Genomic DNA, 18299 nt, shown 5'->3' on the forward strand with positions numbered 1-18299 from the left:
CAAAAACATCTATAATTTTCCTGGCTGTCAAATGATGTTGGCCTTCATCAGCTTTGCAAAACTTTGAGGTCTTGTTTATTTTTTGTTCTGACTTTCACATGATCTGGAATGAAACAGAAGTAGACATATGTACTATACTAAACATGGAATCCTGGAATTGTAGAGTAGAAAAGACTCTAGAAGCCATTTAGTCTCATCTCATTTTTGATGTATGAATTCCCCAAGCAATGAGCATCCAACCTCCAAATGAAGATGTCCAAAGGAGGCAACCTCACTCCATCCCAAGGCAGCTGATATTCTTGGGGTACCTGTAATTATTAGGAAATTTTTCCTATTCCCTTAGCTTTTCTTTTTGGTTCTAGTTCCACCTTCTTGAGCCAAGAAGAACGAGTCTAATCCCTCTTTCATAATTCTGTGTATGACAGTTTCTCTTCCCCTCTAAAAAAAAAAACCCAACAAATGTAAACAACAACAAAATTCTCTTTAGTTCTTTGCTTGACACTGCTTTGAGACAGTTTTTTTGTCCACTTTGCATCCTGGTTGCCATTTTCTGGGCATGGTCCAATTTGTCCTTCTTAAAATGTGGCACCCCAACGTGGATATTACCCTATATGTCTGACCAAGATGCTAACTGCATTGGCACGATATCGCTACCTTTGCTTTGGACATCACTTTTATTAATGTTTGCAGCCTAATAGCCTTTCAGCTTTTTTCAGTCTACCACAACACATTGCTGGATGAATCCCTAAGTTTGGAGTCCATTAAAATCCACAAGACTTTCCATTTATCCCCCAGTATTTCACAAAGCCCATGATTTCATTGGTGTGATGACAATGACCAGTGCAGATTGCAGCCATTCCACAACATCGTAGATGGTCCTTAGGGATTATTGTGGCCCTCAAAATTATCAGTCATCATCAGTCAACTTTTTAGTGATAGCCCATCCTCTGTACCCTCTAGGCTGGTTCTCCAGTGACAGAACATTCAGTGTATTTGCCCACTTCAAAACACCACATTTCAGAATGTGGCATCACTGTTCACCTTCACTGATCGTTCCAACTGAAATGGTTTCCTTTCTCCCCAAATGTTTCTGGAGCCTTTTTCTGGATCTGTCCTACTCCTGCTTTCCAACTTACTTCACCTTGTATTATCCTTACTGTGTGTGTATGCTTCTTTAAAAAAAAATGATACAGTTGTTTTGACACAGTAGACCCTTCTTAGCAAACATCCAAATAATCCAAAGTACATTCTTGGGGGGAAGGGCAATTATTACTTGCTAACATATAGGAGGGATGTGTCTTCCAACTCTGGAAGTATGCTAATATTAATGTATGTAGTAAGGAATATAATTTCTTTTAAACGTTTCATATTCCCAGTGCCTTAGGTACTTAATTAATCTTTGCTAAATTGAATTGTATTCAGTGGCTGCCAGACCTTGTCTTGAAACTTTTTCAGCTTGATAAGACCAATCAGAGCTCCCATTCCACTGGCTTGGCTTTTGTAAAACTCTAATCATTTCTAACCTGTAATAAGAATAAGAATAAGAATAACTTGCATGTAAATTTTAAATTTTAAAATTGTAAATTGTAAACTTTAAATTTTGCAAAGCACTTTATCTCACTGAATACAGGAACCTTATGAAGGAGGTTCTACAAATCTTTGAAGATTTCAGAGAGATTAAGGGACCTTCCCGTGATCACAACTCCTGAATATCAGGGGCAGTATTTGAACCCAGGTCTCCCTTAATTTTAGCTAAGGCCGGTGATCTCAGCACCATAGCACCATTCTAACAACAATAATTGATGACACTTCTATAGCACTTTGAGGTTTACCGAGCATTTTATGGATGTTGTCTTGTGATCTTTAGAACAACACTGGGAGGCAAGTGAGGTTTGCAGATGAGGAAACTGAGGTTGAAAGGTGAGTGACTTGCCCAGGGCCACACAGCTAAGGCAGGATTCAAACCTGACTACCAAGTGCCCACAGAATAGAACTTGAGTAAAGGCTTACCCTCATCCCTATTAAAGCAGTCGGTCACCGAGCATTTATGAAGCACCTACTGTGTTTCAGATCTTGTTGCTAAGCGATGGGGTAACAAAAAGTAAAAATTGGCCCTGTCCTCAGGGTACTTGTATTCTACTAGCATTGGATATTATCGTATTAAATTGGGTTTTATTTGTCCCAGTCCCTGATTCCAGCTTCTGAAGGTAATCCTAGATCTCCTTTGGCCATCTAGGATATTAACTAAGGGAATGGAATGGAAAGAATATTGGATCTAGAGACGGAGGACCTGAGTTCAAATCCCTGCTCTGCCGCTTGTCAGCTCTGGGCCTCAGACATCAGTGATCTGGAAGGTTCCTTCTGGCTCCAGATCCTATGATTGGTGGGCTCTCCTTCCGGCTCTGCTCCACACACAGATTTGATAAGCGTTCCATTCTCATTCATCGGTGGTGAAGATGGTGACACGAAGAGGACCAGGGCCTTCGGGTCTTGGTTCTCGCGGAAGAGCCCGTCCTCTTGGAGAAGCGTCCGACTTCTCAGCAGTTTTTTGATCATCGGCGCTAGGTGTTACAGCTACTCAGTGATGAACCTTGAGTTAGAAACGTGGACTCTGACCACCAGGCTAGGGTTTCTTCCGTTATACCTGACGTGGTACATTTAGGGAAAAGGGAAATCATGTTAATTTAATTTTCTAGTCAACTCAGAATTAGCTGTGAAACTTTGTGTAAGTCAGCCTTTGTGTTGATGAACTCCTGTCTGATAATTCTACGAGTAGAACCATAAGAGCCTTTTCTGGATCCGTTGCTCAGCCGGTGCCTTCAGTAACGGTGGAGCTTAAATCACTGTGTGCCAAATTAGAATTGAGGTGTTGGCGGATCTTGGAAGAGCTTCCTGCTGTCAGAGGATCACAGATTTGAGGCTATGAGGGACCTCGAGATTATCCAGTACGGCTCTCATTTTAAAAATAGGCAAAGAGAGGTGAAGAATGCCTTAAGGTTATCCAAGGGGCAGAATGAGTATTTGTGTCGTGGTCCTCTGTTTCCAAATCCAGATGTTTAGTTTGGAGGATCCTGTCAAGTTCTCCATGAGTTTTTCTCTGTTTGTTCATATTCTGCAGCAGATGTTGGTCCATGAGCTGCAGTTATTATCATGGTGGTCTGTTTGCTTACGTTCATCGTGAGCACTGCAGGGCAGGATGACCGAATGCCTCATAAAATGGCATTCTTGTTGCTTTTAGGCCCACAACAAAACGGATTCCTTTATTTGCTTCCAAGGAGAAGTCTGTGAACCAACTTTCCATTCAGGAGCAGTTTCTTTGTGTCCTCTGGTTCTGCTTATGGTGGGAATGTCAGTATGGTTGTAGCTCAGTTCCTTCACAAGGGTGTCAGTTGCTTAACCTTTGGTAAAAAGTTGTATGTTGAGTATCAGTCCTTACCTGAATGCTTGTAAACTGAGATAAAGTAATTGGTATGGAGTCAAGAAGACCCAAGTTCAAATCCTGCCTCAGACACTACATGAGCAATCCAGGGGACATTGTTTAACCTCTCTCAAGCTATTTTCTTATCTGTAAAATGCGGATAATAATAGTATCTACATCACAGATTAGTTGTGAGTATCAGATGATGAGCTGATACTTAATAAAACTCTTTGCAGAACTTAAATCTCTAGTGCTTTTCCTTATGTGTGAAAAGGCTTTGCTGATACGAGACTAATCATTAGAGAATTTAACTTCCAAAATATCAAGAATTAATAAAACTACATAAATGTCAGCCGTAACCACTCACATTTTCTCTATGTTGTTCTGAGTATCAGTTTGCTTTTCCTGGTTCAAGATGATTCTGCTGTGAATGTACAGCATAACTACCAAGTTTTTGGTTTGTTTTTACTGAATCTCAGAAGGGCATTTTCTTTTATCTGTTATGATGAAACTGGAATTGAGTGGTAGTGGACAGGGCAGAGAGCAGATGCTGTTGGTTGAGGATTCTGATTAATTAGGTTCTAGTTAATTGAAATTTTCATGTGACAGCTGAATTTTAATTCTTTGGAAGTCAATGAGTCAACATTTATTAAGAACCTACTCTATTCCAGTCACTGTGCTAAATGCTAGGGATACATAAAGAGGCAAAAAGTACAGTCTTTTCTTAAAGTGTTCACAACCTAATGGCAGAGACAACAGGCAAACAAATAATTACAGATAAGCTTGTCAACAGGACAATAGGAATGTCAATAGGAAATAATTAAAAAAGAAAGATGGCAGTAGATTTAAGAGGGATAAAATTCTGTAATGATTAGCTCCTGTTGGCAAAACCTTTGCATACATGAAGATAAGTAGCCTATAGGAAAAGGCCGTGATAATAGTATTTCACCAGATTTTGAAGGACCCCGCTTTTAAGCAGAAGTCTTAAAGAGTGTTTAGTATAGATTATATAGAGAGCAGATGGTACAGGGAGAGGGCTGGTCTTGGAGTCTTTGAAGACCCAGATACAAGTTCTGTCCTTGACACATCTACCCATGTGGTTATGGACGAGTGACTTAGCTCTCTATCGGTGCAGACAGGGCTCTAAGTCTGTAAGTTAATAAAGGAGTTGCCAGTCTGCACAGGTGGAAGGAACTTCCACTCAAGAGCCTTCATATGCAGATGAAATCGTGGCCGTTACTCCAAAAAGGCACTCTCTCTTGTGTAGAAGAAATACTTTGGTGACTGTGTCTAGCATGGATTAAAAGTTAATTGAAACCCCATCACAGGGTGATACTTTATTAAATTACAAAATGCTTTGTTGCGTTCTCCCTATTAGAAGAAATTTCCAGTGGTTTCTGTGAAGGTCTCAGTGCATAGCTTGTTCTTGTGAGCTGGCCTCTTTGAAGGTAGTGACAGGCCATCTGCTGCCCTGTTCACTCACTAGGACCAGTTTCTGCTGATGTCAGTTGAGTACTGCACATGTGGGTAGAAGGGCAGCAGATGGCTGTGGGATGAGAAAAGCTTCACAAGTGGCCAGGGCGCACTGTCCTCTGTGGAGTCAGTCAAGACTCAGGCCCCATATGGTTAGTGGATAAGTGCAGGACAGCACTGGGAACTTGTGGAGCCGCCCATTGATGTTGTTCCTAAGTCCTGGAACACTTTTTCACTGAATACAGGAGTCACTAAGCCAAGTTTTTTTTTTTAATTAATTTTTAATGTTCTTAACATTTTTTGAGTTCCAAATTCTCTCCCTCCCACCCCTCCTTCACTCATTTGAGCAGGCAAGCAATATGATATCAATTATACTTGTGAAGTCATGCAAAATAGATTTCCATATTAGCCATGTTGCAACAAAAAAACAAAATAAGCAAACAATAAAAAGCAAGATACATTTAAAAAAAAGTATAACTTCAGTCTGCATTCAGAGGTCATCAGTTTTCTCTCTGGAGTCAAGTAGTATTTTTCATCATGAGTCCTTTGGAATTGTTTTGGATCATTGTATTGGCTAGAGTAGCTAAATCTTTCTCCGTTGATCATCCTTACAATATTGTGCGTGCCGTGTTCCCCTGGTTCTGTTTACTTCCCTTTATCAGTTCATATAAGTCTTCCCGGATTTTTCTGAAGCCATCCTGCTCATCATTTCTTATAGCACAATCTTACTTCATCACAGTACCACAACTAGTTCATCCATTCCCCAACTGATTTCGTTGCCACGACAGAAACAAAGCTGCTATAAATATTTTTGTATAAATAGGTCCTTTTCCTTTGATCTCTTTGAGATACAGACCTAGTAGTGGTATTGCTGTGTATGTACAGTTCTGTAGTCCTTTGGGCTTAGTTCCAAAGTGTTCTCCAGAATGGTTAGACCAGTTCACAATTAGTGCATTAGCGTCCCTATTTTTCCATGTTCCGTCTAATGCTTGTCATTTTCCTTTTCTGTCATTTGCCAATCTGATACATGTGAGGTAGTACCTCAAAGTTGTTTTCATTTGCATTTCTCTAACCACTAGTAATTTCAGATATTTTTGTGACTGTTGATAGCTTTGATTTCTTCTTCTGAAAACTGCCAATTCATATCCTTTGACTATGTATCAACCAGAGCAGGCCTGCTGTAATGGCAAGCAGCGTGGGACTTTTTGCTGTTTTTTCTTTTGGAGTGCTTCTCAGCACTGTGGTAATCAAGTGCCTTTGATTGAGCTTTGCCTTTGTTTCAATCAAGAGTCTTTGATGACCTGCTTAAGTCACAAGAAAGCCTAAGTCACATGAGTTTGAGTCACATGATTGTGATGCCCTCTGACTCTGAAGAAGTGTGTATATACTCTGAGGTTAGCATTTTGCTTTGAGGGCTCATTCATTGGAAGACTGTTCCTGTGATTTGGCCAGATGAGACTGTGGGTAGCTAGCTGTTAAGGAGCCTCTCCGCTGTGAAAACCCAAGATGTTGGTGCTTCCCTCTCTCTCTGGTAACTATGTATGTATTGCTATGGACATACAGAAGCCCTGTCTGCTGATTTGTGTTATTTGCTCAGTTTATATAATTTCTGCTTGTAATTTTTTTCAGGGTACTAACTTTTCCCCCTGAACTAAGTGAATAATATGTGTAAGTTTAATTAAAGTGATATTGTAAACCCTTTAAATTTTTTTTCCTTAGAAAAGCACATCAAAGAATCTGTGCTAGCAGCTATCCTGTGTGCTGGTGTTGTTGGTCTTATACCTCCACTAGCAATGCTGCTAGCAGCATTGTTTGTTACACCTGCACAACCTGCAGCCTGCAGGCCACTTATGGCCCTGCCAAAGGATTTCTGGCTGCCCATGAAAAACGTAGAGGAAAATATCCTCTGTATCTAGAGGAAATCCTTTGGTGTACTGTAAGCAGCCCATGGGCTATACACGGCCCATGGGCCACAGGTTGTGCAGGCCTGGACTAGAGAATGGATGATTATTTTTTTTTTTTTATAAATTTGGCTCAATTCCCTATATATTTGAGAAATGAAACTTTTATTAGAGAAATTTGCTTTAACTGCCCTTCCCCCTAGTTTCCTGCTTTCCTTCTAGTTTTGGCTGCATTGGTTTTGTTTGTGGAAAACCTTGTTAGTTTCATGTAATCAAAATTATCCATTACTTGCTGTGATCCTCTTGTCTCTTGTTTGATCGTAAACTCCTCCCTTATCTCTGTTGATCTGATCAGTATTTTTCTGCATATTCTTCACTTTAAATTTTTTTTTTTGCTCTCATCAGTTTAAGTGAAAAATGAAACTGCCAAATGGGCTTAGATTGAAGATAGTATTGTCTCCATTTTGAGGCCACCAGATAATAATGGAGATCTGAACTTGGAGTCAAAAGACCTGGGTTCACATCCCAACCATAACATTAACTGATGACTTCGGGCAAGGTACGTAACTTATCCAGTCTCAGGTTCTTTTCTGTAATATGAGGTGGTTTGATTAGATGATTTGTGTGTAAGGCTCTTTTCCAGCCATAAATCTTCGATCCTCTGGTCCTATTTTCTTATGCCACAACCGAATAACTAAATGACTAAATAAAGTCCAAATGACTAAAATTAAAATCCTTATGTGACAGAGACAGAACTGAAAATATGGCAGCAGCAGGAAGACCTCTTTTCCTTTACCAGGATAGAGTGAAATCAGCAACATGTGGAAGCAGAAACCCTTTTTGCTTGATGAAGAAACATTTGTGGCATGCAGGCCAGATGGAGTGTGAAATAGCCCGAGGGGGGAAAAGAGTTACCTAGGGACTTGGGTTTTAAACTGTATTTTTAGGAGGAATGCAAGCAAACTCCTGGATTTCAGACAGTTTGGCTTTCTGGGAGAAGAGTGGCCTGTAATTGGTCTGGCTTTTTTTCCCCCTTTAATCAGAGTCAACACAGAAGTCATCCAGCAGGCCCATTTTCCTACTCCTTTTGAATTTCCATCAAGCTTGAATACATTCTGTTTGTATACAAAGGGTCCTCCTCCTCCTTCGAGATCTGGATTTTAGTGGTTAGCAGACTGGAATCAGAATTGTCCTAAGTGACTGAATGATGCGTGGATAGATGACCATTTTAGTAGTCAGCAGACTCTGAAGTCAGAATTCTCCTAAGTGAATGAATGATGGATGAATAGATGATCTGTAAAGTAGCATTGTCCCTTTGTATATTCAGAAGGAATCATTTTAAAGCATTCTCCCCATACATCTCATGCTTTCCTGAAGGACTCTGTCTACGTTTCTCTTTTGTACCTATCACTTCTTTTCTTGTATTATACTTAATTGTCCAGGTCATCTGGACATCCCCACCTCAGTAGAATGTTAGTTTCTCAAGGGCAGAGACTATCGTTTGTGAATCTTCGTATCTTTTCTGCCTGCACATAGTAGGGGCTTAATTGAATTCGTCATTTAATTTTCAGTGGAAACAAAACCATAGAATTTAAGAGTTTGAAAGGAGATGTCTAGTCAGCCCCCCTCATTTTATACACAAGGAAGCCAAGACCCAGTAAAACTAAGTGGCTTGGGCTAATGAGTGGGAAAGCCAAGGTGTCCTAACCATTGGTTCTGTTAGCAATGCTTGATTAGCTAACAAAGTATGCGGTCTGTGCATGGAAATCAGATAGAGACAGGGTGGTACATTGGAGGATTTACTCTGGATTGGACTCGGAGTGACCTCTGAAGGTCTCTTTTAGCCTTGTTTCTCATTATCTTTTCCAAGCCCTCCCTTCTTCCTAACTTTCCTATTACCATCAAGGGCAACAGCATTTCCTCTAGGCCCCCAGCCTTGGCATTATCCACTAGTCATGTCCAATCTGTCGCCAAGTCCTGTTAATTCTGTCTTTTCAACATCTCTCCTGCATGCCCCCCTCTACCTCAGTGCGGGCCTTCACCAACTTGTGCCAGGACAATGTAATAACCTTTTGGTTGGTCTCCTTGCTGTGGCTCTCTCTCTGCTCAGCTGTAAAACTAAAGTGCAAGTCTAGCCACATCTACCTTTCCTTCTCCTCTCCAGTTCAGTAAACTTCTGTGGCATCCTGTTTTCTCCTCCAGTACTGCCATTCAAAGCCCTTCATAACCTGGTTCCATCCTACCTTTCCAGGCTTCTTACACCTTACTGGCAAATTCCCTTCAGTGACATCTACCTCCTTGTTGCTCACACAATAAAATCAACCAGCTCTGGGGCATTTTCAGGGGCTGTCCCCGAGCCTGGAATTCTTTCCTTTGCCACCTCTGCCTCCTGACTTCTCTGGCTTTTTTTCAGGTCCCCACTCTACAAGAAGCTTTCCCAGATGATCCTTAATGTCAGTGACCCTGTTGATGATCTCTAGTTTTTCCCATATGTATCTTGTTTGTACATAGTCATTTGCATGCTGTCTCCCTTATTTGGCTGTGAGCTCCCTTTTTTTTTTAAACCTTTTTTTGTCTTCTCATTGCTTAGCATAGTAGCTGGCACATTGTAGGCACTTAATAAGTGCTTATTGAATGACTGATTCTAGAGCTATGATGTTATGATCTAGTTTAGAACAAGCTAGAAACAATTGAGTGACACTTCATCTGTTTATAGAGGATTTCTCATCTAATATACTGCAGTACCAGAAGGGCCCAGTGCCCTCTAGAATGGCAAATAAACTTGGAGCTGAAAGTTTGGGGTTTTTTTTGGGCATCTTGATAACTAATGGGTTGTGTTAGACTAGAGGTCAGATCTTAGAAGATGGCAGGGTTGAAGTTGGAGATTATTCTACAATCACTGGAATTAATTATTGGGTGGGGGTGGGGTGTCTGTGATGACCATTATCGGGATCAGAACTAACCAGGTGTGGTCTTCATCTGGCATCTGTAAAACAAGTTGGTGTAGTGAGAGACTCCCCCAGACTAAACTCTTTGATAGGAAGCTTTTCTAAATGTTTGTTCATCTAACACATGTTTATTGAACACCTACCAAGTGTGCCTTATAGTGTGGTGAGTCACTTTGCTCTTTCAGTCCATGCAGTGAAGCCCAAGAGTTGTGAACAGAAGTTAATCCTGATATCCTGTCCAGTAAACATTTATTAAGTGCCTCCCCAGTGTGAGAACAGCACCAGGGGATGGGGAGAGTAAATACTGAGTTTTGTCTTTCTGAGCTTATTTTTATTGAAATCGATTGTGTGAGAAATGACCACCCTTTGTTCATTTTTATGCCACAGTGACCACAGTGCTTAGCACGGTACTTTGCAGAGTATATGTGGCTTCATATGCAAATGAATGAGATTTTAGGATATGCTCAGTTGTTTTAGCCAAAGCGATGATTTATGCACAAGTGTAGGTCACCTTCCCCTATTGCCCTCGGGCAGAATCTGCACCTGCTTGGTTTTCTACTAACTCTTGTTATTTAGTAATCCAGGGTGTCCTGAAAGTCTTGGGGGATAATTGCTCTGAGACTTTGGGAAATCTCGTGTGTGGGGGGGTGGGGAGGTGGGGGTAGGATGTGCATACACACATACCTGCTGTATATTGTCTTAATGTATAAATATGTGATATCCATATGTACACATAATATGCTTGTGCTCTCAGGTGTCCAGTTTTCTCTTGTTATGTCAACATATGCCACTAAATAATTATTCACACTTGTGTAATGCTTTAGGGTTTGCAAAGCAGTTTCCTCACAAGTACCCTTCAAGGTAGGTAGCTCAAGAAGTATTGCCACATTTTATAGACGTAGACACTTGAGGGGTTGTGATGTGTTATTGTCCACATAATAATGTCCTTGCGGTAGGATTCAAATGTGGCTTTCTTGGCCCTACTAGGTTCTGCACGATATTTCCCTTGGGTCAAGCTTATCTCCTTAAGCTTAAATCTTGCTTCATTTTTTTTGTCCATTATAATTTTCATTTTTACCATGTTCTCTTTTTAGTTTTTGTGGGTGGATTAGCAGGTGCAATAATAATGTACATGGGTAATATAAGGATAATTAATGTTATTAGGGTAATTAATATCATGTGAAATATTTTTTGATCTTATTGAAAAATGTAACTTTGGAACCTAAAGGTCTTATATTTAAAATGTTTTGCCTTTTTCTTGGTCCTTAGTAGCTTGATAGTTGGGATCAACTGCCTCGCATGCTATCCCCTCACAGAACTAAAACTCAGCAATTTTTGTTGTTGTTTAACAATGGACTGGCTGCATTTATTTATTTTTCTTATTTAGTACTTTTTCCCAATTACATGTTAAAAACAATTTTAACATTACTTTTTTGGTCAAATTTTGAGTTTCAAATTTCTCCTCCCCCCACTGAGAAGGCAAGCAATTTGACATAGATTAATTGACATGCATACTCATGCAAAACACATTTCTATTTAAATCATGCTGTGAAAGAAAACACAGACTGAAAAAACCACCAAGAAAAATAAAGAAAAAGTATCTTTGATCTGCATTCAGGCTCTGCCAGTTCTTTCTCTGTAGATGGACAGCACCTTTCATCATAAATCCTACAGAATTGTCTTGGATCGAGGTATCGCTGAGAATAGCTAAGTTATTCGTAGTTGATCATCATACTGTTGTTGTTGTTGTCATCATGTTTGTCCTTCACTCTCAAAGAGGACTGTGACATCAAGGAAATGATGATGTGACTTGCATTTGACTTTGATTTGAGCGAGGAAGGGCTGTGCAAGGTCATCAGGCTCACTTTCTAGGCCAGAGCCATCTGGGTCCAGTGGCCTGATGTCCTGATGTTCCCTGGGACGACTGGAGATAGTGCAGGATGCATTGGGAGACCCTGATCCTTTTAGGCTAAGGTGTTTTCAGGTTCTCACTTTGAGTGAGGTCACGCCCATTCAGTGAATTGGCCTCTTTAAGAAGTTAATCAAGGGATGGCCCCTTTAATCAAAACTCAAAAAAAAAAATCAAACTGGGAGCGGAAGACCCTCAGGGTTCCTGGCCAAAAGAGAAACAGTTATATTGCTGTTACTGTATACAGTGTTCTCCTGGTTCTGCTCATTTCACTTTGCATCAGTTTGTGTAAGTCATTTCAGGTTTCTCTGAGAGCACCTTGCTTGTCATTTCTTATAGGACAATAGTAGTTCATCACAATCATATAAAACAACTTGTTCAGCCATTCCCCAGTTGACAGACATACGCTCAATTTCCAGTTCTTTGCCACGAATAAAAGAGTTGCTATAAATATTTTTGTACATGTAGGTCCTTTTCCTTTTTGTTTTTTTTTTAATCTCTTTGGTATACTGACCCAGTAGTGGTATTGCTTAATCAAAGTGCATGCATTATTTTATAGCCCTTTGGGCATAGTTCCAAATTGCTCTTCAGAATAGTTGAATAAGTATACAACTCAGTGGTTGTACATTAGTGTTTTAATTTTCCCACATCCCTTCCGACATTTATCATTTTTCTTTTCTGTCATATTAGCCAAATTGATGGATGTGGGGTGGGTAGCTCAAGGTTGCTTTAATTTGCATTTCTTATCAATAATGATTTAGAGCATTTTTTTTTCCATATGACTATAGATAGCTTTGATTACTTTGACTTTGTTTGAAAACTGCCTGTTCATATCCTTTGACCATTTATTAGGTGAGGAATGGCTCTTATTTCTATAAATCTGACTCAGTTTTCTGTATATTTGGGAAATGGAATCTTTATTAGAGAAACTCATTGTAAAACTTTTTACAGTAATGATTATGTATTTCCCTTCATCCTATTTTCCTTGTTTATCCTACTCTCTCTTTCCTTTTACCCTGTCCATTCTCAAAAGTGTTTTGTTTCTGACTTTTACGTCTCCCAAACTTCCCCTCCTATCAGCTCCCTCCCCTTCCCCTTCTCTTATCCACCTCCCTTCCCACTTTCCTGTATGGTAAGAGATTTCTATACCCAACTGAGTATGTATATTATTCCCTCTTTGAGCCAGTTCCGATGAAAGTAAGGTTCACATGTTCCCCTCCCTGCTTCTCCTATTTTCTCCTCCACTGTAAAAATCTTTCATGCTTCTTTTATGTCAGATAATTTATCCCATTTTATCTCTCCCTTTCCCCTTCTCCCAGTGCAGTCTTCTTTCTCATCTCTTAATTATAGGTTTTTTTAGATAATCATGCCATCACATTCAACTCACACCTGCTTTCTATCTATGTATTCTCCTTCCAACTGCCCTAATAATGACAAAGTTTTTGGAGTTATAAATATCATTTTCCCCATGTAGAAATATAAACAGTTTAGTCTTATTGAATCCCTTATGATGTCTCTTTCCTGTTTACCTTTTTATAGTTTTTTTTGCATCTTGTATTTGAAAGTCATATTTTCTATTCAGCTTTGTTCTTTTCTTCAGGAATGCTTGAAAATCCTCTTTTTCATTGAACGTTCATCCTGCTCTGCTAAATCTCTTGTTATCCTGACTGTGGCTCCACAGTATTTGAATTGTTTTCTTTTTGGCTGCTTGCAGTATTTTCTCCTTGATCTGGGAGCTCTAGAATTTAGCTACAATATTCCTGGGAATTTTCATTTTGGGATTTCTTTCAGGAGATGATTGGTAGAGATTCTAGAACCCTCTGGTTCTAGAATATCAGGACAGTTTTCCTTGATAATTTCTTGAAAGATGATGTCTGGGTCTTTTTTTTTTTTTTAAATCATGGCTTTCATGTAGTCCGATAATTCTTAAATTATCTCTCTAGATATATTTTCTAGGTCACTAGTTTTTCCAGTGAGATTTGACATTGTCTCCTATATTTTCAGTCTTTTGATTTTGTTTGTTTTTTGGTGTTTCACAAAGTCATTAGCTTCAACTTGCCCAATGCTAACTTTTAAGGAATTATTTTTTTTTCAGTGAGCTTTTGTACCTCCTTTTCTATTTAGCCAATTCTACTTTTTAAGGACTTCTTTCCTTCAGTGAATTTTTTTGTACCTCTTTTTCCATTTGGCCAATTCTTCTTTTCAGGGCATTTGTCTCTTTGTTGGATTTTTGTGCCTCTTTTGCCATGTAGCCTAGTCTGTTTTTTAAGGTGTTACTCTCTTTTTTTCCCCTAAATTTATTTATTTTCAGTTTTCAACATTCACTTCCATAAGTTTTAAATTTTCTCCCCCTCCCTCCCCAAGATAGCATGCAATCTGATATGGGCTCTACACATGTGTATTCCTATTAAACAAATTTTTACATTAGTCATGTTGTATAGAAGAATTATAACAAATGGGAGAAACCATGAGAAACAAAACAAAAGAGAAAATAGTCTGCTTCACTCTGCATTCCCAACTCCATTAAGGTGTTATTTTCTTTAGTATTTTTTTGTACCTCCTTTACCAAGCTGTTCACTCGTTTTTCATGATTTTCTCGTGTCACTCTCATTTCTCTTCCCAATTTTTTCCCTACCTCTCTTACTTGATTTTTAAAATACTTTTTGAGCTCTTCCATGGCCTGAGACCAGTTCATATTTTTCTATGAGACTTTGGCTGCAGGAATTTTGAATTTTTGTCTTCTTCTTAGTATGTGTTGGTCTTCCTTGTCACCATAGTAACTTTCTATGGTCAGAATTTTTTTCTGTTTGCTGATTTTTAGCCTGTTTCTTGACTTTTAACTCTATGCAAAAGTGGGTCTCTGCTTCCCAGGTGGAGGGCGGACTTTCCCAAGCTTTAGGTTATTTGTGCAGCTGATAATTCTGGGGACTGGTAAGTTCTTTGGCTCTTCCAAGGAGTTATGATCTAAGGAGGGGTGTGCTTATTCCGCTCCTGTACTGTGCACCATACACTCGTGAAGGACCATGAGCACTCTTTTCTGCCCTGGGACTGTGGCCAGAGTCCCTGTTCCCCTGGGGCTCCAAATTCTGCTGTGCTAGCGCTCCTCCTTGCACTGGGACCATGACCTAGGACTGTGACCCAGATCCAAATATAGGCAATGCAAGAGTTCTGCCTCTGGTGCCAGTAAAAGGACGACCCCTGTAAATCTCCTTCTGACCCGTTGTCTGATCCTCTTACCTTCTGCGGGCTGAGAGGACTGGAAACCACCACTACTGCTACTCCTTCAGTCACCCTAAGGCCTGTTCCTGATTTGCTGGGTCCAGGTCTGCACTGGATCTGGGCTCCTCTCTCACTTTGGTGCAACAGACCCTTCCTGCTGACCTTCCAGATTGTCTAGGCCTGGAAAATTGTGGGTCTTTTTGTGGGTTTTGATGCTCTAGAATTTTAGTCATTATTTAAAGGTATTTGGAGGTTGTTTGGGGAAGAGCTCAGAGGAGTCCCTGCTTTTACTCCGCCTTCTTGGATCCGCCCTGCATTTATTTTTAACAGTAATTTCTACTGGAATTAACATCTGCTGTCAATTGTGGTAAGGTTTGTGTCATGTCAAAAAGAAAAGGAAGGGAAAAAACCCCAACTAGTCTTAATTTGAACCCAGATTTCCTCTGATGTCTCATACAGCCAGCCAGCTGGTAGGAGTTTTGTTGATATTTATATCCTCTACTCCTTACAGTCCCTTGCACCCTGTAATAGTTTTAACATTGTCACATTACCAGTAAGTAAATATTTTGGCCTTAGCGTGTCTTTTAATACATTGGTTCTCACAGATCAATCTCATTTCACAGAGGATGACTAGGGGACAGTCAGAAGTGCCTGACCACGTAGTCATTTATTATGATTTCATTTGTCACTAAATACAAGAGAAGAGAGAAACTTAAGAGGTTGATCAAAAAGTATACAACTCTCTTATTTGGTCCTGGAGCTTAAGAGTGGTTGAAAACCTAGGGTGTGCCAGAGTCAACCCAAATTGGTTCTTGAGACCTGGCTATTAAATTTTCAGTGAGTATTTATACCTGGGAAATTAGCAAATGCCATAAATCAGGACTTAATTTACTGTTTTTTTTTTAATTGTGTAGATTTAAGAAAGATGAAGTAAATGTTCGTAATGCACATTCAACTTAAAATTCTGTTGTGCGTTTTCCATTCCTCTCCCCCCTAGCCAGTTGTTGAATATTTACCAGCACACACCTGATGGAAACTGTACAGTTCAGAAACTTGGTCCAAAACTATGAAGACCAATGATTATTTAAATCTCGATTGACATTGTTATGAAGATATGTGTCAGTTTTTAGCATAGGGACAGAACAGTGGTATTAGTGCTTTTTAAGACTAAAATTTATCTTAGTCTATGCTTTGTGATCTTGCTGTTAAGATACAATACAGAGCTCTATCTTTGGTTGACATTACCTTTATGGTAAAAAAGAGATTTTGCTACTTAAGTGCTATTAAGAAATTTTGATTTCCTCCGCCCTTTGTTCAGTTCTGACACACCAGTTGCATTTTGAGTTTCAGGGTAGCAACTTTCTGGAGATATTTTCAATCTGTGTTGGCCAAATTGGACTTAAAGGAGAGAAAAACATTTCTTGACTCTAAAACTGTGTCATGCTGAATGTTACAATGATATCTGCATCCCTTTCTGCAATCACGCTTGCATCCACAAGTTAATCAGGTGGATTTTTTGCTAAGCTGCTGTCATGAGTAAGTGGATGAGCACTTATTAAGCTCAGTGCCAAGAACTGGACTGAGGGTAAAAGAAAGGCAAAACTGATCCAAAGGCAGCAGGGATGAAGATTAGGACCTCTGATTTCATTGATCGAGGGAGCTCCTGGAACAGGAAGTCTGCTAGTTTTTGGCAACTTATCCTCTTAGAGAGCTGCCTGGTGCACTGAGAGGTACCCGAACCCAGCACTGACTGTGTGGCCATCATCCACTGTGCCATAGTGCCTCTTGAAAAGGCAGAAATGCTCTTTATTTCACTACTTTTTTTTTCTCTCTTTCAGCCATGAAGACTTTGAATTTATTTCAGGAACCCGAATGCGGAAACTTGCCCGAGAAGGACAGAAACCACCTGAAGGTTTCATGGCCCCCAAAGCGTGGACTGTGCTGACTGAGTACTACAAGTCTTTGGAGAATGCCTAACCATCATTAACAACCCATCGACCTTTGATGCTTGATTTATTAACAGAAAGGGGACCACACAGTTACCGCTTACACTGCTTTGTTGTGGTGTCTGGGAGGACATTTATTCCTTAAAAACAAACCTTTTCCCTTTAACTTAGAATCATTTTTTTTTGCCTGCCTTGTGGCTTCTATTATGTACTGCTGGTTTTAATGTATCTTTTCATTTTATTATGGTTAATAATCCTGCATTAGGATTTTAAAGTCTTGCCTTTTTCTATCATATTTATGTTTCTTTCCCATGTTGTTTGCAGCTTTTATGTTGATATCATCCTTTAGAAGGGAAACATTTCACCTCCCTTTAAAAACAAAACACCTTCTGTCCCATACACTCCCTGTCAAAATAATATAGAGATGGCTTGATCTTGCTTTTGTACTGTAATTGACCTGCAAGACATTTGTAGCAGTTATAGATTTAATACTCTGAAATATAATCAGACTTTTTATTTCCAGTCATTTATTGAGCCCCAAACCATTGTGATCTAAAGCTTTCTTATTACGTATGTAAATCCAGAATCAACTGACTTTATGCAGCAGAATTAAACTTTTGGCTTCTTATTTATGATATTGCCCAGTTTGGTTCAATTTGCTTCATTGTTTGAGCTGTCTAGTTCGGTTATCTTTTGATGTGCCTCCTGGATCTTTTATCTTCATGGATGGTTGGAAAAATGAGGTTTCTCTGCTCTTTTTCTCTTCATTTCTTTGAGTTCCTTTTACAAATACAGACTACTTCAGATGGTGCAGATCAATCTGGCAAAAACCAGAAGGTCTCTTCCCTCCCTGCTTAGAGGAAAGTTGAGTGTGGTATAATCTTAAGCTTCATTTCTGGACCAAATATCTGAAGAGGTTGGTCAGTCAACTAGCATTTATTAAGTGCCTACTATGTATGGGGCACCGTACTAAGTTCTGAGGATACAAAGAAAAGCAAAAAGAAAAAAGAAACAGTCCCTGCTCTCAAGGGACTCATAGTCTAATGCGAACAACTATGTACAAACAAGATATATACAGGATAAATTGGAGTTAGTCTCAAGGAAGACACTAAGTTAAGGAGGCTGGAAAGGCTTCTTCTCAAAGGTGGGATTTTAACTGAGACTTGAAGGAAGCCAAGAGGCAGAAATGAGAGAGATCATTCCAATCATGGGGGACAGCCAGTAGTGAAAATAGGAGTCTGGAGATGGAACGTCATGTGTGGGGAACAGCCGGGAAGTCAGCATTAGTTTCAGAGGGAAGGCACTAAGATTAAGGAGGTTTCTTATACAGAAGGTGGGATGTTAGCTGAGACTTGAAGGAAGCCAGAAGGCAGAGATGAGGAGGAGAGAGTCCCAGGCAAGGGGAAGGCAGGCAGGGGAACTCAGTCCAGATATGGGGTGTTGTGTGCAAGGAGCAGCAAGAAGGCTGGTGTCCTCTTTGTTTTA

General features: G+C 39.8%; 1 protein-coding gene across 1 annotated transcript in view; it reads left to right on the forward strand.

Moving 5' to 3' along the window:
- The window catches only part of PAPSS1 (3'-phosphoadenosine 5'-phosphosulfate synthase 1), a 117756-nt gene extending 100310 nt beyond the window's left edge, over positions 1 to 17446 (forward strand). Inside the window, exon 12 of the mRNA XM_036764859.1 lies at positions 16707 to 17446. Coding sequence (XP_036620754.1) covers positions 16707 to 16845 — 139 coding nt within the window. The 3' untranslated portion in view covers positions 16846 to 17446. The remainder of the gene's footprint in view (positions 1 to 16706) is intronic.
- Positions 17447 to 18299: the final 853 nt, after the last annotated feature.

Source organism: Trichosurus vulpecula, chromosome 6 (assembly GCF_011100635.1).
Source record: "Trichosurus vulpecula isolate mTriVul1 chromosome 6, mTriVul1.pri, whole genome shotgun sequence".
Lineage (NCBI taxonomy): Eukaryota > Metazoa > Chordata > Mammalia > Diprotodontia > Phalangeridae > Trichosurus > Trichosurus vulpecula.